We start from the raw sequence: 26,418 nt of genomic DNA, 5'->3' as shown, positions 1-26,418 counted from the left end.
CTCAGGCAGCAGGTGTCCGGCTTCCTGTCTGGCTGGGAAGGATCACCGTACCGCCGAGCCCCAGGCCTGGCTATGCGCAGTCGGGGAGAAGCCTCTGTAGTGCTGGGCCTCTGGCTTCAGTGGTCCATGTGACAGGATCACTGCATTAAGGGTCTTCGCCTGCACAAACCAGGAAACCTTTCACGGTTTTGTTATCCATAAATAGGAAAAGTGAGTGGCAGGGCTAATAGTTTGGGTTAATGTCCACTGCGGAGGACCGAAAACTTTGGGTGAGTTATGAAAATCATCCACTCGGAGGCCCAGCAGGTCCCGTGCAGGATGCAGAAGTGGGGATAGGAGCTGAGTTTGGCCTTGTTTCTACTGGGACTCTCCCATGCCCGTAGGGCTGCCCGGGAGTCCAGGCGTGCCTCCAGCAAGTCCCCGACCACAGAGAAGGGGCCGGCCTGGGCCTGCGGTGGGCCCGCTGAAGCCTGTCCGGGAGGTGGGGTCCCGTGGCCTGCAAAGGAGAAGCCCACCTGAGGGCTCACAGCCCTGCACCAGGGCAGTCTCAGTACTGAGCGCTTGGGGGGACTAAAGCCCTTCTGTGGAAGCTGGCCTCACTTTGGGGCTGGCGGGACGTGTGCAGAGAATTCTGTGGGTATACCATCTGACGTACCGGGGCCGGTGCTGTAGCACAGCAGGTTGGACTGCTGCTTGTGACAATGCCAGCATCCTGTATCAGCCCTGGCTCGAGTCTCCCAGCTGCTTAGCTTCCAGTCCAGCTCCCTGCTGGTGCTCCTGGGAGGGCAGCAGAGGATGCCCCAAGTACTGGGGTCTCTGCCACCCATGTGGGAGACCAGACTGGGATCTGGGCTCCTTCCTGCCTTGGGCCGGGATGAACCAGTGGATGAAAGATCTCTTTTGTGCACTGACTTTCCCTGTATCATTCTGCCTTTCAAGTTAGTAAAATAAGTCTTTATAAAAAATAATCTCTGGCATATAATAAAAAATAATCCGGGTTCTGGGTAAGACGGGGTGTGCAGTCATCTAAGCATCTCTTGACGTTGAAGTGACAGATGATGACACAGTTGTCCGAGTACCCAGGGAAGTGGCAGTGGTAGTGAGGCTGAGAAACTCCACGGCAGGCAGTGTGCCACGGGGGCGGTGGGAAGGCAGGCGGATCCCAGCCCAAGCCTTGTGCAGCCTTCAGAGCAGCGTGAAGCGGGGCTCCACAAGGGACCCCCTGGGCCCAGCTTGCAGAGCAGGGAAGAGCGCCCAGAGCTCGGGAGGGGCCTGCCCCGCCCCCTGGTCTTCTTTGTCTGCCCCTCGCCTGCACCAGGCAGCTGCAGGTTGAAGGAGGAGACACTGAAGTGGGGAGAGGCTTCCTCTCTGGTGAGGGGAGCCAGGGCCCCAGGGGCACAGAACCCAAACCTGCTGCTGTCTTTCTCCATCTTCCTGCCACTGCCCTGCCTGCCTGGCATCGTCAAGGGACTCAGTGGTTTCTGGCCAGAACGAGGAATCCTTGGGAACCAGGACGTACCAGAGGGAGCACAGAAGAGCCTGGGGAAGCAACTCCATGAAGTGAAGCTCCAGGGAGCACCCTCCACCCGTGCATGCGTGGATTTGATCTGAAGTAGTAGGGAAACAGCTGTGAGAACTGAGTTTGTGGGTAGAGCCCTCCTACGTTGCAGACTGGCCCGTGAGGGACACGCTCCGGGACAGATCACTTTTGTACTGCTTGACTGACGTGAAACCAAAGCCCCTGGAAGGCAGGTTGCAACTTGCAGCCTGAACCTACCCAGGTCCCTTACCTGCCAAAGCAGAAATACCAACATTCACCACAAGAACTGAACAAGACTGAAGACTTCATAGTATCATTCCAGATGTCCAGAATATATTCCGAAATTGTTCAGTAAATAAAAAACTATGGAAGCGTCAACTTGCCAGACGAAAGAGAGCCAGTGCTCGCGGGTACTTCAGAAAGTTCATGGAAAAATGAAAATAAGTATTTGGGTGCAAAAAATCTCAAAATCCATGCAACAGTTTTTTTGCAATAGCAATTTTTATCATCTTGTGAAGGAACTTGTTAATGCATCGATTTAAAAACTTCCTAACACCAAAGGAAACTTAAGTTTTAATGCCATTGTCCACAAACTTCATGAAGTCTTGTCATATGTCGATGACAGAGATGTAAAAATCTGACAGGAACCTTGTGAATACACTAGAACAAGCAATTGGGAACATTCTTGAGACAAATGTTAAAAGTATTGCAAAAACAGAAAAGATACAAAGAAGTAACAAATGGAAATTTCAGCATTGAAAATTAAAATACCTGAAATTATCTAACTGGCGCAAAGATAGCAAAAAAAAGAACAGAGCCCCAGGGGCCTGTGGAACACTGACAAAAGGTGCAGTGTTCTTGTCGTTAGAGTTCCAGAATGAGAAGAGAAAGCGCAGAGCTGAGAATGGGTTTGAAGGAATAGTGCTGAAAGCCTGCCACGTTTGGAGAGAGGCATCGACCTAGAAGCTAAGCAAACCCCAGACAGGACAGACACGAAGAAATCCATGCCTGGACACATAATCAGTCTGCTTCAGCCAGGAAAACAATGACGGGTAGTTGCCTTCAGGGGAGCAGGGCTTCGAATGGCTGTAGATTTCTCCCGGAAACCAGGGAGTCCGGAAGGAAGCAGCATAGCTTGTAAAACTGTGGAAAGAACAGGGATGTCAGCCCAGATTTCTGTTCTCAAGGATACTGTCAGAAATGACACTGAGGTAATGCCATTCTGATATAAAACAGCATTGATAGCCAGGATACCTGTTCGGGAAGATTTGCTGAAGATGTTTATACCAGAGTGTAGCTTGGAACGTCAAGGCTGAAGGAAGAACAGCAAAAATGGTGAATATCTGTAAATACAAGAGATTGGCTAGTTCACTCCCCAGATTACATGCAGTAGCTGAGACTGGACCAGGCTGAAACCAAGAGCCTGAAACTCAATCCAGATCTGTACACGGGTGGCCTGGGCCATCACCTGTTGCCTCCCAAGGTGCATGCTAGTAAGAAGCTAGAATTGGAAGTGGAGCTGGGCTTGAACCCACGCACTCCAGCGTGAGATGCGATCCTACCTAGTGGTGTCTTCCCTGTGTGCCAAATGCATACCTCGTTAGTTCTTTAACACATCTGACAATTGAAATTTTAAAACTTCAGAACATTGTATGTAGACATAATAACAGATTTTGGTTTTTTGTGTTTTATATGTTTTTGGTGTCTCCACATTCCAATTGAAATCATAAAATATTGATGCTAAGTAGACTGTGATAGGTTAAGGATGTGTACTTAGAATTCCCAGAGCAATCACTAAAGGAACTGCACAAGGAGATGTAGTCAAAATCATAATAGATAATTGAAGATAAACTTAAAAAATTCAAATCACCCAAGAGAAGGCAAGGAGAAACTGAAGATTAAGATTAAAAAACAAAAACCTAAGCAAACTGGGGAGAATAAAGCAGAAAAGCAGTAAAACGGTAGTCTTTAAATATATCAGTAATTAAATTAGAAGTAAGGATTTTTTAAAAGATTTATGTCTTTTTGTTTGAAAGGCAGAGTGACAGAGGGAGAGACAGAAAGAGAGCTTCTATCTGCTGGGTCACTTCCCAAATAATCCCAATGTCCAGGACTGGACCATGCCGAATCCAGGAGCCTGGAGCTCCATCTGGGTCTCCCATGTGGGTAGCAGGGACCCAGGTAGTTGGATTATCTTCTGCTGCTTTCCCAGGTACATTAACAGGGCCCTGAACTGGAAACAGAACAGCAGGGACTCAAACCAGCACTCTGATATGGGTGCCAGTGTTACAAGCAACCACTTAACCCACTGCTGCACAATGCTGATCCCAAAAGTAAAGATCTTAACATCTATTAAAATACAGAGTGTCAGAATGTGTGTGTGTGTGTGTGATTTATTTATTTATTTGAAGGAGTTACACAGAGAGAGAAGGAGAGGCAGAGAGGGAGGGAGGGAGGGGTCATTCATCCACTGGTTCACTCCCCAATTGGCTACAATGGCTGGAGCTGTGCTGATCCGAAGTCAGGAGCCAGGGCTTCTTCTGGGTTTCCCACGCAGGTGCAGGGGTCCAACATCCACTGCTTTCCCAGGCCACAGCAGAGAGCTGGATTGGAAGTGGAGCAGCCAAGACTCAAACTGGCACCCAGTGGGATGCCATCACTGCAGGCGGCGGCTTTACCTGCTATGCTGCAGCGCCAGCTCCTGTACGTGTTTTAAACCCTCAACATCTTAAGTGTGTACTCTCTGAGAAACCTCCAATGCAATGGCATAGGTCGGAAGAGCATTGTGGTGGCTATTTTAACTTCAGACAAAATAGACTTGACAGCAAAGAAAAAACTGTCCTAACTGTGTATGCACCTAACAACAGAGCTTCAAACTGAACAGAAAGCAGAAATAGAGACTTCGCAGAGTTCGAGGCTTCAGCACTCCTCTCAGTAATGGATAAAATCAATAGAAATCAGGAAGAGTATGCAGGATCTGAACAATACTCAATGAACTTGAACTAACTGGTACCTGTGGAATGTTCCACTCAGAATCAACAGGATACACATGCTTTTCAAGGATGTATAGAACAATTACCTGGATGGCTGTAAAACAAAAGTTTAAAGGAATTTAAATTATATAAAGTATGTTATGTGATACAATTGAAAATTAAATAGCACTTCTAAATAATGTATAGGAAACATTTTGAAATGAACAAGAATGAAAATACTTAAAACTTGTGAGGTGCAGCTTCAGCAGTTTTTAGAGAGTAATGTGTAGCATGTACTAAATGCCTTGGGGAAAGAGGTGTCATCAGTATACAACCTTCCACCTTAAACAAGGAAAAGTGTGACCAGATGAATTCAAAGAAGCAGCTATAAAATAAAGAGAAATCAATGAAATTTAAAACAAAAACAGTAGACCAATGGTAAAACAGTGGTTCTTTGTAATAAATAAATAAAGCAAGCAAGCAAGCACAAAATGATAAACCAGCAAGACTGACAAGAAGCACAGACATAAAATACCACTAGTGTACCACTACTGTGGACAAGCCTACAGATATAAATTAGACAACTTAGATGAGCCTAATTCCCCATAATCTGTAAACTACTAAAATTTACCCAAGATGGAAATGGATAATCTGGGTATTCCTATACCTATTTAATAGACTGATTTTGCAGTTTAAAAAGTCTTCTCAAAAAGAATCATCTAGGGCCAGATAGTTTCACTGATTAACTCCATCTAACATTTTAAAAGCATAATGCCAATTCTATACAATCTCTTCAAGAAAATAAGACAAAAGAGCACCTTCTAAATCATTTTACAAAGCCAGCATTGTCCTGATTAAGAAACAGGCAAAAGTAGTACTGAAAAATATGAGAATGGTAGACAGTTATCAAGTCTCATGAACACAGAAGGAAAAAATGCTCAATTACATATTCACAAGTGAATTTATAACAAGAACAATATACCAAGACAAAGTGGCAAGGCAATATTCAAGAGTCAACTAATTCACCATATTGATAGTCTAACAGAAGAAAGGAAAAAAAAAAAAAAACCCTGATCATAAGCAAAAACATTTGAACAATTAAAAAATTCATTCATGATAAAAATTCTTAAACTGGGAAAGGAAGGGACTGTCTCAACCTGGTAAAGGTAATCAGAAAATGAAAAAAAAACAATGGAAAAAACCTATAGCTAATGTCATAATTGGTGATGAAAGGCCAAATATACTCTCCCTAAGATTGAGAACTTAGCAAGAATGTTCATGATCACCATTATTGTTCAGTATTGAACTGGAAGTCTTAACCAGACTCCAGAAATACAAGAAGCAGAAATAAAAGCATGAGAATTCAAAAGGAAGAAGCAAAACTCTTAGTATTTGCAAAATAATGTTTTATGTACATAGACCATCCCAAAAGTTCTACAGCAATCACAACAAACAGTTCCTAGAACCAGTAGTGAGTTCAGCAAGATCACAGACACATAGTCAACACACAAAACAATTCTATTTCTGTATACTAGCAATTAGCAACTAAAAACCAAAAATCCATAGTAGCATATATATATTAAGCCTAGCAAAACATACACAGAATCTATATGCTGGAAACTAGAAAGAACCAATGAAATAAATCAAAGATGACCTAAATAAATGGAAAAATATACCATGTTCATTTAAAGACTCAACGGAATAAAAAAGACAGTTCTCTTCAAATTGATCTCTAGATTTAATGCAATGCAATGCAAGTGAAAATTAAAGCAGGATATTTTGTGGCTGTAAACAGGCTGACCCTGTAGTTTATACGGGAGCACAAAGGAAGCAGAAGTAGCTAAAATGTTCCATTGGAGAATCAAGTTAGAAGGATCACATTGCCCAATATTAAGACTTACTGTAAAGTCATAGTAATCCAAGTGGTAAGTATCAGCAAAGAAAAATGCACATAGACCCCTGGAACAGAACAGGGAGGCCAGAAATAGACCCACACAAATAAGGCCATTTGATTTTTTTTAACAAAGATGCAAAAGCAATTCAATGGATAAAGGATAATCTTTTCAATAAATGTTATTGGAATAGTTGCTCATCTCTCTGCAAGAAAAAAAAAATGGGGGCCAGCACTATGGTGGACCCTGGCCTGAAGCGCTGGCTTCCTATATGGTCACTGGTTCGAGACCCAGCTGCTCCTCTTCTGATACAGCTCTCTGCTATGGCCTGGGAAAGCAGTAGAAGATGGTCCAAGTCCTTGGGCCCCTGCACCCGCGTGGGAGACCAGGAAGAAGCTCTTGGCTTTGGGTCTGCACAACTCCGGCCATTGTGGCCAACTGGGTAGTGAATCAGCGGATGGAAGACCTCTCTCTCTCTCTGCCTTTTCTCTCTATGTAACCCTGATTTTCAAATAAATAAATAGATCTTAAAAAAAGAAAAAAGAAAAAATGGCCCTTGACCCTAAGCTTCACATCTTACATAAAAATTAATTCAAAATGGATCAAATGTAAAATGCAAAGCATCACAGAGAAGATCTTTGTGATCTATGCTGGGAGTTCTTAGTCCTGACATCAAAAATACTGTCTGTAAAAGAAGAATGGATAAATCGGACATTATCAAAATGGAAATCTTTTGCTCTGTGAAAACAACTGTTAAGAAAATAAAAAGACAAACTATAGACTGGGAGAAGATAACTGCGAATCATAGCCTGCGCAGTATTTGTATCCAGAATATGTAAAGGGGCCTCAAAACTTAGCGTTAAATGGAATTCAGTTAACAAATGGGCAGTTGACTCAAACAGGAACTTCAGAGAGGACATAAGGATGGCAGTCAAACACATGCAGTTGTTCAGTGTCATTGATTATAAGGGAAATGCACGTGAAGACCACAGTGCGAGATGATTGTATCGAGTCTTGGTGTGAAAATAGAGCAACTACAACTCAGGAATTTCTGCAGGGAATGTCCAGTGGTACAAGTAGTCAAGAAAACAGGCAATTTAGTAGAAATTTATTAGAATTTATTAGAAAAGATGCACTTACTATATGAGGGTACTTCAAAAAAAAGTTCATAGAAAAGGAAATTATGTTTATTGTGGTGTAAATTTCTTTTTGAAATCCATACATTCCCATAATATACATTTTCCATGACCTTTTTGAAGACCCCTCGTGTGTCATAGAAATTTCATTCCTTAATATTTATCCTAGAAAAATGAAAATTCATGTACCTGTATAATGACTGGTTATATCAGCTCTAATCGTAATTCCCAAATTGGAAACCATCCAAATATCCTGCAGGTGGGGGAATGAATAAACAAACTCTGCTACTTTGAAAAAGAAACAAACTATTGATAAATGAGTCAGCATGGGTGAACCTAAGAGGCATTGTACTGAGTGGAAGAAGCCACCCTCAAAAGGCCATATATTGTATAGTTTCATTTATAATGACTGTGTCAAAAACTAAATTACAGCGGTAGAGAACAGGATGAGTACTTGTCAGAGGTGATCCGTAGAGAGAGCTAGAGAGACATCTTCCATCTGCCGACTCATTCCCCAAATACAACAGCCAAGACTAGGCCAGGCTGAAGCCAGCATCCCAGAACTCAATCTGGCTCTTCCATATGGTGTCAGGAACCCAAATACTTGAGCCATCCTCTGCTGCCTCCCAGGGTGCATATAAGCAGGAAGCTAGAATTGGGAGCGGAGACAGGACTTGAACTCAGATACTCCAGTAGAGGATGCTGGCTTCCCACGTGGCATCCTAACTGCTGCACCAAGCACTTGTTCCAAGATTGTAACTGTAAAAGGTTGGTGCAAAGAAGTTGGGGTGTGTGTGTGTGTGTGTGTGATGGCCTTGTTTCTTATCCCGATTGTGGTGATAATTACTCGAATAGACATGTATTAAGACTCAAAGGACTCTACACCTAAAGAACAAGTTCATTGCACTGTATGATCTTTTCAAAAGTCTACATAGGTTGAGAAAGCAAATAACCAGGCAAATAATGAAATAAGGTAGTGTGAGAGAAAACCAGCAAAAACATTAGACAAAAAGACCTCCCGAAAAATGATTAGATCCAGTAACTGAGCAGGGTTTTGCTTACATGATCCTATTATATTTCTGTATATCGACAATTGAAATTCTTAAAAAAGAATTCTTTACAATGCACGAGTCATTTAAACGGAGTGATGTGCAAAACCTACCTGTGTAGTGAAAACTACAAAACAGTGCTGTTGGAAATGAGAGAAGAGCTGTGGTGGTTGGAAGACACAGTATTGCTACAATATAGATTCTCCCTCAGCTGAGTAGACTCAGGGAACTGCAGTCAGAGTGCTAGCATTCTTTTTGTAGAAATTGATCACCCATCTCTGAACTTCATAGGAAAACACAAAGGACATTCGAACTTGGGGAAAAAAAAAAAACAAAACAACTTAAACTGAAGTGCTAATGATACGTGATTTCAGTAGTTAGTGTAAAACTGCAGTAATCAAGACAGTATGATGTTGGCCCAAAGACGAACGACCACATCAGTGAAGTAAAATAGAGTATCTGTACGTGCCCAGTACAGATACAGTTTTTTAAAAATATGTATTTATTTTCCATTCGTGATCAGTTGAGCCTGCGGTGAAGAGTCCATGGATGCAGAGGGTCAGTAATCCTCACCCAAAGGAAATGAAAGCATTGCCCATATAAGCACTTGTACAGGAAATGTTCACAGCAGTTTTATTGATGATAACCAAACCCTGGGACCATCACCGAGTAGATAAACACGCGCTGGTGTGTCCCTAGAACGTGACACCACCGTACAACAAAAAGGCCCCGGCTGTTGGTGCTCCAGGCAACAGGAGTGGTTCTCCAAATGATGACGCCACATGTAAGACAAAGAATGCATGGGACTGCACTTGCGTAAGGTAGCAGAAAATGCAAACCCACAGGGACGGAAAACGGATCAGCAGCTGTCTGGGACCGACGGTGAGGTGCGGGCGGCAGGTGGAATGATGGCAAAGGCTCTCCAGGAAGCTTCTGGGAGAACAACGGGCATTGGTCGTCGTATCAGTTTTGGTGGCAGTTTTGCTTCCGTACCTGTGTCACAACTTACAGAACTGTTCTTTAAGTACAGGAAGATGGCCGCAACAATTCTATCATTAAAGTTATTAAAGTCAAGCAACGGGAACAAAGAGAGCCGGTTCCCTGAGGTCCAGACGGTGGGGATCCGTGGACAGGCCGCGGCCCTTACTGACTGTGGCAAAGAAACCGATGATGAGATGGACATTTTTGGTCAAAGAATTGGAAACTATTCCAAAAATCAAGCTAAGTGGAGATAGTGGAGCTGAAAAACACGATGGTGAAAGTGAGACGTGGGTGGGTGGTTTGTTTGCTGTGCAGAGGCGGTTTGCAAACGACAATGCAGCTCAAGAGAAAAGACAAGGGTGAGGAAAACAGTGGGAAGTAGAAGAGGGGAGCTAAGAGGTTACTGCGAGATGGTCAGACACGCAACGTGGACACTCAGCGACCGGATGAGACCAGAACACGTCTGAGGAGAGGAAGCAGACACGTGGAAGGTGTTAGCAAATTCCAGAAGCCTCTGAACTCCCAAAGTTAAGAAAAATCCACACTTAAATAGCTTGTAGTTAAAGTGCTGAAAACCAGGGCAAAAAATCAGAGGATGCCGCTGAGGGAAGAAAGGTTTTGTGCAGCTGCTCGCAGAATGAGCCACGTTCCCGGGCAGAGCAGGGCCGGGGCTGCCTGCAGTGAGCCAGTAGCCGCACATCCTGACCACAGGATGTGGTCAGGAGCGTGGGAGAAAGATGAAGGCCCCGTTGCCTGCACATCTCAGCTGAACACAGGCTGCCAGGAGCCCGTGTGGACAGAACCATGGGCCGAGACAGGTCAGGACTCGTGCGGGGGAGTAACTGTCAGGATCTCCGTGAATGTTGTCATGTAAGATGGTGTCCTTTGAGGTTTAAAGCACAGGAGGCATAGTAAAGTGTGCAAACAGGAGCATGTGTATCAAAGAGAAGGAAGGGCGCTTTAATGATTGGGGTTTGTTTCTTATCTGGGAAGAGAGCGTCGTCAAGAACATACATTGTGGGGCAGGCGTTGCGGTGCAGCGGTTAAGCCGCTGCGTGGGACGTGCACACCCCATATCAGACTGCTTGTGGTGAGGTTCCGCCTCTGCTGCTGCTTTTTATTTAAAGATTTATTTATTTGAAAGGTAGAGTTACAGAGACGGAGGGAGAGAGATCTTCCATCTGCCGGTTCACTCCCCCAAATGGCTGCAGTGGCCAGGTTGGGCCAGGCCAGGGCCAGGATCTAGAAGCCAGGAGCTTCATTCGGGTCTCCCACGTGGGAGCAGGGCCCCAAGGATTTGGACCATCCTCTGCTGCTGCTCTCCCCGTTGCATTAGCAGGGAGCTGGATCAGAAGTACAGCAGCCGGGACTTGAATAACGCCCACATGGGATGCCAACATTGCACACTGCAGCTTAACTCAGTGTACCACAAAGCTGGCCCCAACAAATATTCTTGATGGTGAAATGTTGAATTCTTTTTCTTGGACATGGGGAACAAAGATACCCATTCCCCCCACTTATATTCAGTGTCCAGTGTCGTGGTGGCGTGGTATAGGAGGGGAAGAGGAAGGGAGAAAGAAAGAAGAAAGAAAAGCCGTAGGATTGAAGAGGCCCAGGCCCTGCTGAGTGCAGTCAGATCTGGATTTTGGGGGCTGGAACCCAGCATTTCCCTGTCAAACCCTCTAGGCAAGGCCAATCTGCAGCCATGCTTAAAAGCCAGTGCCCTGGCCAATTTTTGTACATATAGAAGGAAGTGTCATATGGTGCCCATCAACAGCACTTTTCATTTAAAGGAAGTGCTGTTCGTCTGGGAAAATGGTTTTCCAAAGCAAATGTTTGCTTCTTTGAGTTGTTGCCAACTCGAGGCAGGCTTTTTCTCTCCGTTCCAACATCAGCTTCTCTGCAAGTGGGAATAAATACACAGTACATGCCATGTGATGTGTAACTGCATGTTAGGCTATGGAAGAGGTGATGTTCCTTCCAATATTACCACTTTGTATCCAAAATGTAGACAGAAGAAGATAGCAATCTTTTTAAAGTTTATTGAAAAGTAGGGATCTGGTGCCATGGTATAGTAGCCTAAGCCTCCGCCTGTGGCACTGGCATCTCATATGGGCTCCAGTTCATGTCCTGGCTGCTTCTCTTCTGATCCAGCTCTCTGCTATGGCCTGGGAAAGCAGTAGAAGATGGTCCAAGTCCTTGGGCCCCTGCACCCACGTGGGAGACCCAGAAGAAACTCCTGGCTTCGGATCAGCTCAGCTCTGGCCATTGTGGTCAATTGGGGAGTGAACCAGCAGGTGGAAGGGCTTTTTCTGTTTCTCCCTCTCTCTGTAACTGTACCTCTCAAACTAAAAAAAAAATAGCTGGTGGTAGGGGGGATCTTCCATCCACCAGTTCATTCCCCAAATGCCTGCAACAAGCAAGGCTGTGCCGGGCTGAAGCCAGGAGCGGGAACTCCATCCTTGTCCCCCAAGTGGGTAGTGAGGACCTAAGTGCATGAGCCCTTATCTGCTGCCTCCTGGGATGCACGACACAGGAAGCTGGATTGGAAACAGAGACCATCTCTGGGGAAGGACATTGCTCTGCCGAACGCCGTGACCCAACACATAAATCTGCAGTCTGGGAACAAGGGTGGGAAAGCTGAGCCCAGACCCAGTCAGCTATGGACCCACGATTGACAAGAAAGCTCAGACTGCTCAGCACCAGGGACAGGATTTGTCTTTGCAAGAAAAGGATGTGACGCAGGCTGTCCGCACAGGGTCAGCGGCCAGGGCTTGTGTCACACGCCATCTACAAAACTCAGTAACCCACGGCTTGTGAATCTCGGTGTAAAAGGTAAAGCAGTGCAATTCCCAGAAGTAACAGGGGAGAACGTTTTTATGGCCCCACTGTAGAGAGTCATATTAAAGCGCTAATTAAGATGCTGGGGGAAAGGCGGGCATAAATATGACACCATCCTTCCAGCTCGGAGTGCGAGATGTCTGCATGAATGTGTGGCCAGTTCTTGTCCAGTACACATAAGGACCTCTAAGGATCGAAAAGAAAAGAGGAGGACTCATTGGAAAACAGGCTAGAGACTTGGACAGCTGCTGGATCAATAAGATATGTTGCCTAGACATGATGGAGTACTATTCTGCTATACAAACAGTCAAGCCCATGGAAGCAGAGGGAAGACAGGGGTTGCCTGGCCTGTAGGAGAGAAGCAGACGTGCCGTTTGGTGGGCTGAAGTTTTATGGCTGCAGGCTGGGGGCATCTAGACACCTGCTGCTGTACAGCATGGTGATACAGCATGGGGAACAGGGCAGCACTGCACACTTACTCGTTAAGAGGGTGGATCTCACTCTGCTCTGGTGCAACCCAGCACACACCAGTGCCAGACGGGCACCTGCATTGAATACAACCAAACTCCGTGTGACCGAGTCGGTGCCTCTTTAGAGAGGCAGAGAGGGGCCAGGGACAAGGGCAGTGCTGGCCCGCGGGGGCTGCTGCAACCACCCCCCCCCCCCGGCACTGGAGCGTGCTGTTTGGAGACACACATGGGAGGGCTGGAAACGAAAGCAGAGGAGGGACTGCCCATCGCCATGAATGACCTTTGTGGGCAGCGAGGAGAGTTGCAAAGTAAGTCTGGGGACGTGAGGGGTCTTTAGGGACAAGTGATCTCCCGCCTCCACTTTTTTTAAAATTCAGTTTTCATTTTTGTGCATTTTGGTGATGTTTTTTAAAAAATAGACAAAGGTTTGGGTTTTTTAAGGTAAGGAGAAAGAGCTCAGAGGTTTAAGTAAGTCCAGGTAACGCTGCCTCCTGCATCCTCCCCCGGGCACGGCAGCCCCGTGTGCTCTGGGTACAATGCCGCTGGGCGCTGCTCCATGGCCTGGTCTCCAGGTGCCTCTGCCTGGGATCTTCACCAGCTCCTGCAGGACAGATGTCCTGTGCTCCACCTTGCCAAGGACTGGGCATCTGATGGACTGGGAGTCCCAGGTTCTTGTCCACTCCTGGGCTGGTGAGGGGATGCCCGAGAGTCAGGTGCCATGGTGCCGTGAGGGTGCAGCGGATGGGCACTCTGAGCGGGCTGGGGAGACCGTCCCCGATGGGCAGGCACCACAGTGCTGGTGAGGGCTACCCCCAGGTCGCAGGCAGCTGGGCCAAGGTCGAAGCCGGCAGGGAGGGCAGGTAGTGCTGCTTCAGCCGAGAGAAGATGTGGCTGGAACTGAGACCCCGAGGTGAGAGTCGGAGCTCCTGGAGGGGTTTTGGGAAGGCTGCGCTCCACGCCGAGGCCGCCTGCAGGCAGCAGGGATTTGGTGTGTCCGGCAAACCAGGCTGTGTGTCAGCGTCACACACACAGCCCCAGCGCCAGCCATGACTAAGACGTGTTTCCCGTTTCTTCTAGATCCAGCACCTTGTGCCGACCAGCTACCCTTGAAGGAAGCACCCAGCTTCCTAGCTGGTCAGCAGCTCCCGAGCCAGGCAGGCCTCAGTGACTCTCTGGGTGGGACTGCAGCCCCCTTGGCGCCATCCTACCCTCCTGGGACTGCTGCCCCCCAAGACGCAGCAGCATCAGCCGCCAGCGCCGTGCCAGAGCCAGCATTAGTGCCAGGGCCTGCCATCCAGGCAGGAGGCCCCGGGACCCCTCAGGGGCCAGCTAGGGAGTGTGAAGTCCCCCAAGTGCTCTCAGAGGCTCACGACGTCCAGCTGACTGTGCAGCCCCTTGGCGTGGGCCAGGGACCTGGTGCCCCAGCCCCGGAGGCCCCCCGCTACCCCACAGGTCTGGTGGAAACCACCCCAGCCAGGGAGGCCAGTACCCCAGCGGAGTCCTTGCTGGCCCTGGCTCCCGAGCCCAGCCCACCTGGCAGGGCCCTGCAGCCTGCCCTAGCCCACCCACCACCCCCGCTCCCCTCCACGGTAGGGGCCATCAGCTTGGCCCCCTCCCAGCTCCCTAGTCCTCCACTGGGGCCCGCTGCCCCTCCACCACCGCCCTCAGCCCTGGAGTCAGATGGGGAAGGGCCGCCCCCCAGGGTGGGCTTTGTGGACAGTACCATCAAGAGTCTGGATGAGAAGCTGCGGACCCTGCTCTACCAGGAGCACGTGCCTACCTCCTCGGCCTCAGCCGGGACCCCTGGGGAGGCGAGCGACAGAGACTTCATGCTAGAGTCTTTGAGAGGAGACCAGCACCATGCCGAGGCCTGTGGAGGGGATGCAGCCCTGACCCCAGCACCCAGCATTGCGGCCCTGGGGCCCACCCAGGTGCCCCAGCCCTCGGTAAGGAGCCAACCTGGATGTCCCAGCTGTGGAATGGGCATCCTGGCTGTGCAGAGGTGCTCTGCACAGAGCTGGCTAGACCACACATGTTTTTGCAACAAATGGCCCCACTGGGGTCCTGGTACGCAGCGTCAGGTGGGCTGCAGAGAGGAGCTGGGTGGCTGAGGGTAGCTCTGGAGCAGGAAGGGAGAAGACCCGCTTTATTAGCTAATAGGGTATGGACAGGCCAGGCTCACGCCCTTTCCTGTTTGCATTTCTGCCACCAGTTGGAGAAGTCAGAGACAGCCCCTGTGCCAGGGGGCGAGACGGAGCAGGAACGAGAGCAGGGTGCATCTTCGCCAACCACAGGTAACAGCTCAAGTTCGCCGGGTACCGCCAGCCTTCTTTGGGCCTGAAACCTGGGTCTGCATCCTCACCCTTCAGCGTCTCAGGCCGGGGCAGAGCCCGTCGTCATGTCACAAAACCCAGAGTTCTAGAAGGAACCACACTAGAAATGGATGAGCGCCTTGGCAGGGGTGCAGGGAGCTCACGGGGCCTGTGCAGGCCTCAGGACCCCCAGTAACCGAGTGTCCATACCTGTTTGGGTTGATGTCTCCCCTCCCCCCATATGCCCATGGTTATTTTGGCTGGAGGCCCTGCAGCCTCTGGAAGCTGTCCCCTCCCCCTGCATGCCTTGCTGTGGAACCTTCTGCTAGTGTTCATCTCGCTGTCTGATGCCTGAGCCTCCATCCCAGGGAGCGTCTAAGGTGGGAGGGCCCTCCTCAGCCTGGAACTTCTTGGGGGGTGGGCAAGATGAGATGGGAGCAGATGATCAGGCAGGGCCGCGCAGCCCCCGGCTGTGTTCCCAGAGCAGTGGCCCGCTGGGGACAACTGCATCGATTTCCAGGATGCCACCCTTTTAGAGTTGGGAAGAGAGGCCTGGGTCGGGGCTGTGCGCAGGAGGGGCTGGCGAGCGTTAGCCGGGGGCAGGTGAGGGACAGGCGTGGGGGCAGGAAAGGATGAGGAAGAGGGGGTGTGTCAGGTGCTGGTGCCTTCGCCTCACCAGGCACCAGGCTTACCCACAGGCCCCTGCACAGATGAGCAAAACGAGTTTCTGTAGCTTGCAAGTAGTGTCACTGGCGCTCCCAAAACCCATCCTTCCTCTAGTGCAGAGCTGGGAGGAAGCCCTAAGAGAGCCAAGTTTGGGAAGGGTGAGCTTTTCTGGCTGTTGGGAGTGGCCCCCAGCCTGGAGGTGTGCACAAGAGGCTGGCCCATCCCCCGCTACAGGGATGTGATGCGGAAGTCAGGGGTTGCCCGTGGCTTGGGGGACACAAGATACAGATGGACCAGGTTTCCCTAGGAAACCGGTTTGGGGCTGATGTTCCCTCTAGAGTTTTCCCATGGGATATGCAAAGGAGACCCACAGATGTTTGTGGGGCAGCCCCCCAGCCTCCCTGGAAGCTCTGTCAGCTCCTGCTGCCTCCCCCTTTAGCATGTTGGTCCAGCTTGGCCCTGGCTGCTGTCAGTGGGGTGATGGGGGGTGAGAAGCTCAGTCGGGTGGGGTCTCCACATATCAGCTCATACAGTTTGCCTTGTTGCCTCTTCCCAGCAAGCCTGGGACAGCCTATTCAGAAAAAGCGGGCTGGCAGAGTGGTTGCGATGCCCGCATCCCACATCAGAGTGCCTGGTTCGACTCTCAGCTCCTCTGCTTCCCATCTGGCTTCTTGTTAATGTTAATGTTACGTTAATGTTAATGATGGTTCAAGTACCTGGGTCCCTGCCACCCACATGGGAGACCCAGAAAGAGTTCCAGACTCCTGGCTCAGCCTGGCCCAGCCCTGGGTGTTGGGGCATTTAAGGAGTAAATCAGTAGATGGAGGACCCTCACCCCCACCCCCACCCCCACTCTCTGTCTGTCTCTCTCTTTCTCTTTCAAATGACGTGAAAATAAATAAGTAAATATGAAAAAAGGAAATAGCAGACTGCACCCCACTCTGTAAGCAGGAGCGGGGTTGGAGATCAGCCCTCCTAAACAAGGAAGACATGGGCAAGACAGCTGCTGGCCATGAGGTGTGCAGAGAGCCTGGCTGCACGAGGGCCCTTGGGGTTGAAGCTGCTTACCTTCCCTGAGTGTGTAGGTATCTTCCGTGAGGTCACATGTACCAGTGCCACAGGCTAGGATGTCACAAGTGTGACCCAAAGAAAGCTCCAGGGCACTCACCACGGGCAGCCTGTCTGTGGGCCATTCCCATTCCCGCCGCCCCCAGCCCCTGTGATGTTGTCCTGTCCCCACAGCAGAGTCAACCTCCAGCAACACGCTGGGCTGCGACAGTGATGGAGGGCAGGTGGCCTCAGACTCCCCCGTGGCGCCCGGGGCCACCCAGGTAAGGGTGATTCAGCTCGGCCGCTGGGGGTGGGGGGTGGGTCTGCTCTCTGCTGGGGCTCCCCTGGACTGTCCTCATTTCTGCTTGTTTCCTAAGGACGCCCCTGCACGCATGGAGCCCCCAGACCGGAAGAGCGGGGTCCCCAGGGAAGCCTTGGCAGAGCTGGCCCAGAGCTGCCCGGGGGCAGTCACAGACAGCAGCCAGCCCGGCCACCACCTGGCACATGGCGCCCGCCTCTCAGGCTCCCCTCCGAAGTGGCTCGGACAGCCAGACAGGGACTCACCTGCCAGAACTGTGGGCCGCTTCTCGGTGGTCAGCACGCAGGATGAGTGGACACTGGCCTCCCCACACAACCTGCGGTACTCGGCCCCACCCGACGTCTACCTGGACGAGGCTCCCTCCAGCCCAGACGTGAAGCTGGCGGTGCGACGGGCGCAGACGGCCTCCTCCATCGAGGTGGGCGTTGGCGAGCCCGCGTCCAGTGACTCTGGGGACGAGTGTGTGCAAGGGAGACCCCCAGTGCAGAAGCAGGCCTCCCTGCCCGGCAGCGGCACAGCCAGTGACTTGGTGAAGAAGGCCACGGCCTTCCTGCACAGGTCCTCAAGGGCCGGCTCCCTGGGGCCTGAAACGCCCAGCAGGGCGGGCGTGAAGGTCCCCACCATCAGCGTCACCTCCTTCCACTCCCAGTCATCCTACATAAGCAGCGACAATGACTCCGAGTTCGAGGACGCCGACATCAAGAGGGAGCTGCGGAGCCTGCGGGAGAAGTACGTGGGTGGGAGCAGAGGCGCGGGCTCCAGGGGCGGGGGAAGCCACTGGGCAGCATTAAGTGGGCTCAGAGTGGTGAGCTAGGGGCCTGGGTGGTGGTGAGCCTGGCTTGGGCTCTTCCTGTGGCCTTGAGAGCAGAGTCCCACCCTCAGGGTGTCCTCAGGCCTGGACTGGTGCTGCCCTGTGCTCTGCCTGGCCCCTGCCGCTCTGGGGGCTGCGTCTCCCTGCTGCACAGTTGCCCTCAGCCTGTAGCTGAGCTGTTGCTGCGGTGGCCCTCAGAGAGATGTCTTAGGGAATCATGGGACCTGTGCCTTCTCTCCAGCACACACATGCACACTTTCTCGCTGTATGTGTATATATGTCTGTGTCACACGGCCCGTATTCATCCCATTCTCGGAGATGCAGAGCTGAGCTGTCCTCAGGGTGGGCGTGGGAGGCAGCACTGTGGTTCTGAAGGGGTGACTAAAGCTGAGTTCCCCAGGGACGGCAGAGCCATCAAGCTCGTTCCGTGGGAGCGGGCTCAAGTGGTGGACCTCCTGAGAGGGCCGTCTCTTTGGGGCCCAGGCGCGGAGAGGGCAGGACGTGCTGGCTAGGCCTGGGAGGAGGTTGGTGCAGCGCGTGGAGGATGGCTTGTCTCTCTGCCGGAGAATGGGGAGCACCATAGGCTACTGGTTTGGGGCACTCAATAGGCAGGCCCAGCAGCCGTTCCCAGCGTGGCTTTAGTTGAGGGTGGGTGGGCAGCACCTGGACCTGAGGGGCAGGGGTCCCTGGGCACAGCCTCTTGGGGATGGTTCCCAGGAAACCAGTAGTCTGCTCAAAAGGGAGCTCCTAAGCCTCAGTTGAGAATTGAGGGCACTTGGTGGCATCAGCTACACAGTGGCCCACGGATCCCAAGTGTTGCATAGGGATCCCATGGACTCCCCGTTAGGACACAGGAGACTGGACCCCTCCTCCTCACCACCAGGGTTTCTCAGGAGCCCCGTGCTTGACCCACCCTTGCTTTCCAGAGCTGGAAACCCAGGGCACCTGCGGGGAGCAGGCTGGGCAGCTCAGTGGGCAGGCGGGCTCCGGTGTGGGGGTCGTGTTGCAGCAGGGTTTCGGGAACCACAGCTCTGCCTGAAGTCCCTCTGCCCAGCATCCCATCTGACATGTTACTCCTTTTGAACGCCAGTCGGATGCAAACAGCAGTTTTCCATTTCTCCCCGGTGTTTGTAGGGAAGAAAACCCTCAGGGTTGTGTTATTTTTTATTTGGTTGTTTTTAATGGAAGTTATCTTTCTAAAGCAGACTTGACCATTGTGGAGGATACACGAGGTAGAATCAGAACTTGTTCCTTTTTTTTTTTTTTTTTTTTTTTTTTAATTAGAGAGGAGATTTTTTTTTTTTTTTTGACAGGCAGAGTTAGAGACAGAAAGGTCCTCCTTTCTGTTGGTTTACCCCCCCAAATGGCTGCTACGGCCAGTGCGCTGCACCGATCCGAAGCCAAGAGCCAGGTGCTTCCTCCTGGTCTCCTACGAGGGTGCAGGGCCCAAGCACTTGGGCCATCTTCCACTGCCTTCCCGGGCCACAGCAGAGAGCTGGACTGGAAGAGGAGCAACCGGGAAAGAACCGGCGCCCCAACCAGGACTAGAACCCAGGGTACCGGAGCTGCAGGTGGAGGATTAGCCAAGTGAGCCGTGGCACCGGCCAGAACTTGTTCTTCTTTCCCAACCATATAAATCGCCTATTTTCCCAGCAAGACAAGACAGAGTGGGGGATGGGCTGGGGGAGAGAAGGGACTGCAGGCCCCATGGGAACCAACCACACCCAGGTGTAGGAGGGTGTAAGGGAGGCAGGCAGGGGTGCAGCCAACTCATCCCCAAGTGAGCCTAGCAGGGACCCCTGCCTGCCTCCCTCCGGTGGTCCTACAAAGCACCCCGTTCACCGCCTGTGTGTGGCGGAGTGACAGATTTGCCTGTTAATCAGATGCACGCTGTCCCTCTCCTCACCCATATATTGATGTGTAGGGTTTGGTTGTAAGCATATTTGGAAAGGTGACAGTCTGTAGGTTTACCTGTGTTGTTGGGCACTTTGATGCTGCAGGCCCCCAGCCTGGCACATGGCTCAGACAGAAACAGACCGTGCCACTTAAAGCCCCGCTGTGGCCCTTCTGAGCGTAGCCCACCTGCCTGCCCCCTGTCTCCCCTTCTCAGGCACCTCAAGGAGATCTCGGAGCTGCAGAGCCAGCAGAAGCAGGAGATCGAGGCCCTGTACCGCCGCTTGGGCAAACCCCTGCCACCCAGCGTGGGCTTCTTCCACACAGCGCCCCCCACCGGCCGCCGGAGGAAACCCAGCAAGAGCAAGCTGAAGGCGGGCAGGCTCCTGAACCCCCTGGTGCAGCAGCTCAAGGTCGTGGCCTCCAGCACAGGTTGGCGCACCTGCCGCATGGAGGGCTGCGCCGGCAGGGACAAGAGGGGGATGGGAGGGCTGCAGGGACAGCTTCCCCAGACCTGGGCAAGGGCTCGGGGTTGAGTTTCTGGACCTCCTTTCCCTGGGGTAGGGAAATCACTGCAGGCTGAGGGAAGCCTGCCTGTCCTGGGTGCAGAGACGAGGCCTGGGCAGGGGCGGCCGGTGTGCCTCAGAAGCTCCAGGCCCTCCCTGCCTGCCTCCCCCTGCCCCGCCCCCAGCGGGGGATGCCTCCTTCCACCCCAGTTCTCAGGCCCATGCCACCAGGTCTGCTCAGTAGGGATGCAGCAACTGCCCTTAGAAGTGGGGCAGGGGAGCATGGACACAGCTTCCTGGCCTTGTTAATAGGACATGTGGTCACTGGGATGGCACTGGCCTGGCTCCAGGCAGCCAGGAGCCCATGTATGCGCATGCCAGGAGGTCCCGTGAGGCCTTCTGGGCAATGCTGCAAGGTGCTCTGAGACCAGAGATGCTGGGACCCGAGCTCCCCAAGAGTGCCAGACAGGAAGCTAACCATCAGCTAATAACCAATTCGTGAGTCGCTCAAGTTCCCCAAATTCGGTGCCAGTGCCCCAGCTAAAGGGAGACTCACTGCTGTGAAGGGTGCACAGACCACCTTAAGCCTGGGTTGTGCCACCCTTTACCATATTTCACAGCACAAAATCCCCCAAGGCACTGAGGCCTGGGGAGGCTGGACACGTCCCTTCATCGTCCCCACAGTCCCACGGGGGACATCCAGCCACCCATCGTTGTCCGCAGGACGCTCTGAGCTTCCTGAAGGCCACCCGGCAAAGAGCAGGGACCAGACCCAGCCCGTGCCCTCCCCTGCCCGGTGGCGCCTCATGGTGCCTGTCGCCTCTTCTCCCCCCGCCCAGGTCACTTGTCTGACTCCAGCAGAGGCCCTCCCGCTAAGGACCCTGCCCACACCAGCACGCCCCTGTGCGCCAAGGCAGTTCAGACCCAGCAGCCCTGCTCTGTTCGCGCCTCCCTGTCCACGGACATCTGCTCCGGCTTAGCCAATGACGGAGGCGGAGCGCGTGGCCAAGGTGATTCCAGCTTGCCTGTGTCCAGCATGTGCCAGCCACGTAGGGCTCAGTGGCGTCCAGGAGCACGCCTGTATGTGCAGAGGGGACACGCGCTGCGGCAAAGGCTGCTGAGGCGGCTTCGTAGAAGAGGAGGCAAAGATGTAGTCTTTGGAGGAAAGGATGGAATTGCCCCCTCCCCCCCGCATCGCCAGATCTTGCTGTAAGCAGCCCGAGGCAGGTGATGCGTTTGCTAGAGCCGGCCTCTCGAACGTGGCCAGGAGCAGGGCACTCGGCCCGATGACGGGAGGGGAAGGGGCCAGGCATTACGCTGTGTTCCCAGGCACCGGCTGTCCCACTCCTGCCTGCTCCCCGTAGCAGAGCTGGATGGGGCTATACTCCAGGCCCTTCCAAAGTCCAAGGGCCAGCTGGGGGTCGAGGGCTCAGCTCTTGAGCTGGGAGCGTGGCCCGAGGAGGACGTGCTCTCGTCAACGCCGCCGTGGCTGGATAAGGTGCTCTCCTGGCCTCACCAGAGAACCATGGCGACTGCTGCAGGTGCCCGCCCGCCCGCCCACCTGCCCCGCCCACCCTTCCCCCCACCCCCGGGCCGCTCCTCTCTGCTGCTCGCGTGGCCTCCTCCCCACGCCGGGTCAGTGGCTGTGGTGCTGGGCTGGGCTAGGTGCAGCCGTGGTTGTTAGTTACGAGGCTGGTGTGGCTGTTGGTGCGGAGGAGTGGTCGCAGCAACTGTACTTGATGAGTGTCTCTTTGTTTTCTTCCCTCTATATTCACTTGCAGGCTGGACGGTTTACCACCCAACGTCTGAGAGAGGGGCCTATAAGTCTAGTAGCAAGCCTCGCGCTCGATTCCTCACTGGACCCGTATCTGTGTCCATCTGTCTGTATTTGTTCTTTTGTATTTTACCACCTCCCAGCCCTTGGTTTCTCCCCCAGCCCCCTGTCTTCATCACCTCTCATGCATTTCAGAGGATGCCTCCCCACCCCTTGACGCCACCTCCGCAGTGTCACAGGGGGACCCCATGAGCCCTTCCCTGGAACGCCCCGGTCGGTTCGCGTGCATGCTCTTGGCTGCGCCCTGGCACCAAAAGCATGCGCAGCGGCTCGCCACCTCCGCCCCAAGCACCTGTGCTCCACACCTGTCAGGGTGCCTTGCATTATTTCCGTCACCTCATTTATTTATTTATTTTGTGTTGGACGTGGTTTTGTTTTTTCTGTTTTTGTTTTTGTTCTGTTGCGATTGTGGCAGATATCCATGTCCGCTGTCCCCAGTTCCAGTGACAGCAGAAAGATCAGCCCCAACCTCCTCCAGACGTGGGTGTTGCCCACGCGTCTGGACTCGGAAGACGTGCGTGTGGCAGGCCGATGCCGTCCGCCGGGTCCCTGGAGCGTGTGACCTCTGTGCAGGGGTCCAAGTCCAGCCCCCAGCCTGCAGACTCCCACCGCCCCACTCCCACCTGTGGACGTGCTGACGAGCGTGGGTTCTGCTGAGGGCGTCCTGAGTCCCCTCCGTGCCCGGACCGGGAGCTCTGGAGCCCCCCCCACAATCTCTCCTCATCCTCTGCACTTCTCAACCCCAAAAGATGAGGTTGAGACCCTCCCCTGCGGCTCCCCTAGGCGAGCCTGCGCCCCACCTCGCCCCCTCTCCTTATCCGTCTAGCTGGAGCACTTTGCTGGCTGTATTAAACCTGCGACCCACTCCCCCAATGTGACCTCAGGGATAAAGTCACTGTCACAGCTCCTCAAATCTACCAAACCAAAACCCAGTTCAGGCTCCCTCAGAATCCCTGGGCCAGGCTCCTGGGGCCCCAGATTCCCCCTGCCCAGGAACGCACACCTGCGTCGGGCCACCCAAAGCAGGGCGATTTGTTTTAAATTCTCCGAACGATTGGCAAGTGCATCAAAATCTTTGAAGGTTTTAGGCTTTTGCCTTTTTGCTAGAAAAAATTAAGCTTTTTGACAATTGGATTGGATATGCTGGTGTGGGGCACCTGACTTTTTGCTGGTACAATAAAGATACATTGTGCTTGTGGAAGCCAAGGCCACGCCCCCCGGTGGGTGCCATGGCCACTAGCGCCCCATCAGAGGCCGCTCGAGGCAGGGTTGGGTCGAGGGCTTCGGCTGCAGTGTCATATGGCAGTTGGCGCGTGGGTCCGGTCAGTTGCTGCCTTGAGGACAGGGCGGGGCTGGAGGCCCCCTCGCTGCGCCCCCTGGTCCCCGCCTGCTTTACATTCACTTGCTGTTCGTCTCCCGTGCGTGTGCAGCTTGCCCTGGGGTGGTCGCCAGGTTGAGGACACGGGGTCCCTGGCGTCTCGCATCCCCGGACGGCCCGACTTGGGGGCCCAGCAGAGCAGACAGCAGCAATGGCCGTGGCAGAGGGTGATCTCATGGCCTCTCTCCCAGGTTGTGTGTTTAAAGGGTTTCCCTTGGTTTTACTGTTACTGGCCAGTATGGACGAAGGATTTGGATTTTGGCTGTGTCGGTGTGGCCCTGAGACAGAGATGTGTGAGGCAGGCTTAGCACGCAGCTTCTCAGTGTGGGGCCTGGCCCCTTCTCCTGCCGGGAGAGTTCGGTGCTATTGCTGGTTCCACAGGCCAGCCTTGGCTGAGTCAGTCTCTCTGTGCATCGAGTGTCCCCACACACTGCCAAGTGGAGGATCAGGGAGCTGGACTGCCGGGGTGCCTGTGCGTCCCCTCTGCTGCTTCCTGGGTAAACCCCGCAGCGGTCTAAGAGAACAGGGAGCCGTAAGCCCTGCGAGGGACCAAGCCGCCACCCAGGAGACGACTGGAGGGCGGTCAGGCGTTGGCAGTGCTGAGCAGCTCAGGGCTGTGGGTGGGGCCCAGGGTTGGCTGGGCAGGCAAGTCCACTGGTGCCAGCGGGGGCTGGTGATTGACAGCACAGGGCATGGGAGCAGCACACTGAGCTTTGTGTGCCGGGGACCTGTGGGGCCTGGGGTCACAGTGCAGCTGGGGAGGGGCCAGCCAAGCGCAGCTGAGTGCTCCCCTGATAAAGGCTAGAGGAAGCCCAATACACTGCCTTGGTTTGTGACCCTGCCTCTCCTTTTCCTGGGATAGAGGAGACTGCAGGAAAGCAAAATGCATTAAATTCTTTTTTTCCCCAAAGATTTATTTGTTTATTTGAAAGTTAGAGTTACACAGAGAGAGAAGGAGAGGCAGAGGGAGAGAAAGAGTCTTCCATCAGCTGGTTCACTCCCCAATTGGCCACAATGGCTGGAGCTGTGCCAATCCGAAGCCAGGAGCCAGGAGCTTCTTCCAGGTCTCCCACGTGGGTGAGGGGCCCAAGGACTTGGGCCATCTTCTACTGCTTTCCTAGGCCATAGCAGAGAGTTGGATTGGAAGTGGAGCAGCTGGGTCTCGAACTGGTGTCCATATGGGATGCTGGCACTGCAGGCAGTGGCTTTACCCGCTATGCCTCAGCACTGGCCTCACGCTAAATTCTGAAGTACAGTCTCAGCATCCAGGAAGCTCCAGGAAGATGACAGGTCCCTGGCAGGGTGAGTTGGAACTGGGCAGTGGGGTGGGGACTGTCCCAGGGTAGAGCAGGGCCAAGCACAGGTGGCCCCAGAAGCCAGAGCGAGTGACCTTGTGTGGAGGGCAGGAACTGGGTCCAGGTCACAGCAGTGGGGTCCTGTGTCACAGGCCCTCAGCACAGACTCTTGCGTCCACTGGATGCATCCTGGCAGTCAGCGGGCAGCTGGGGGAGCGTGTCCTGAGGGGTGGTGAGTCAGAGGCCATGTTGACACTGCTTGCTGACCTCCCTCGGATCCCCCTACCTTGTCAGATGGGCCTTTCTCGGTGGGTCTCTGTGTTTTTTCTCACCTGTCAGCTATAGCATGTTTGACTCGAGGACCCTCAGATAGGAGAGCCAGTGCTCAGCCAGGTTCCGTGGACAGAGATGCCCAGAGGAGAGTGATTCTGTGTCCTGGCGGGGGTCAGTGTGGCTCCCCCATGGGCTGTCAGGGACCCTGTGGGGCTCGGGATCATGCAGCGCAGGCGGAAGTGAGTGTCCCCGTCTCAGCACAGAGACATGGTTACTCCATGTGGAGACATCACGAAGGGTTTCTGGGACTGATGGCGCTGTCCAGCAGAACTGACCCCCTCGAGGTAGTGATGCCAAGTGGCATGGCGCTGGGGGCTGGGGCTGCCGCACCGTGACATGAGGAATTGCTCCTGGGCCTGACCTACTTTTTAAAAAAGTCTTTATTTGAAAGGCAAGAGAGAGAGACAGAGATCTTCCTTCTGCTGGTTCACTCCACAGGTGACTGGGGGCCTGGCCAAAGCTTAGGTGCCCAGAACTCAATCCACGTCTCCCATGTGAGTGGCAGGAACTCACTGGGCAGGCATTACCTGCTACCTCCTAGGGTGTGCGTAGCAGGAAGCCGGATCCGAAGCAGAGCCAGGACTTTGAACATGGGATTTGCATGTCCCGAGAGGTGCCATAACCATTTCACCAAATACTTAGCCCCGACCCAGTTTTTCAGCATCGGTCTTAGTCTCGGTTTGAATCCTTCAATCCTCCATGCCTGAGGCCTTCTGGGCAGTGCGGGGAGGGGTGCTCAGGCCCTGCGCGGACTAGCAACCCCCAGGTAGCCTCTGCTTTTCTTTCCTTGTGACAGAGGGAGCGGGGACAGAGCAGGGCCTTAGCTCACTGCACAGGCCTACAGGCACAATGAGCCCCTGCCCCAGGCTTGTCCAGATGTTTGCTGCCTTTGGTACATTCTGGGAGGAAACTGTATTTTCCAACAGCTGGGTGGAGTCTGCGTGGCCCCCACCCCTAGCAGCCCCCAGAATCTGGGCCCTTCTGCCTCCTGCTGGTTATCTCTTCCCTCCATGGCTGCCTCCCAGCAGGGCAGAAGCCCAGGGTGCTTATCCTGACCTAGACTGGCCAGGCAGGGCTTGTCCATCAGGTGCCCTCTGTGTGCTGTGTAGCTGAAGGCTAGGGCCAGGGCAAAGGCAGTGA

The 26,418-nt window shown here is 52.9% G+C and overlaps 1 protein-coding gene across 1 annotated transcript in view; it reads left to right on the top strand.

The window, feature by feature from the left end:
* WNK2 (WNK lysine deficient protein kinase 2) overlaps nt 1-26,418 on the top strand; it is a 116,366-nt gene that overhangs the window by 71,326 nt on the left and 18,622 nt on the right. Inside the window, exons 19-25 of the mRNA XM_062208503.1 lie at nt 13,959-14,827; nt 15,094-15,175; nt 17,102-17,190; nt 17,287-17,957; nt 20,150-20,364; nt 21,278-21,448; nt 22,220-22,318. Coding sequence (XP_062064487.1) covers nt 13,959-14,827; nt 15,094-15,175; nt 17,102-17,190; nt 17,287-17,957; nt 20,150-20,364; nt 21,278-21,448; nt 22,220-22,318 — 2,196 coding nt within the window. The remainder of the gene's footprint in view (nt 1-13,958; nt 14,828-15,093; nt 15,176-17,101; nt 17,191-17,286; nt 17,958-20,149; nt 20,365-21,277; nt 21,449-22,219; nt 22,319-26,418) is intronic.

The sequence above is a fragment of the Lepus europaeus genome, chromosome 12 (genome assembly GCF_033115175.1).
Source record: "Lepus europaeus isolate LE1 chromosome 12, mLepTim1.pri, whole genome shotgun sequence".
NCBI lineage: Eukaryota > Metazoa > Chordata > Mammalia > Lagomorpha > Leporidae > Lepus > Lepus europaeus.
This window is presented reverse-complemented; position numbering and strand designations above follow the sequence as displayed.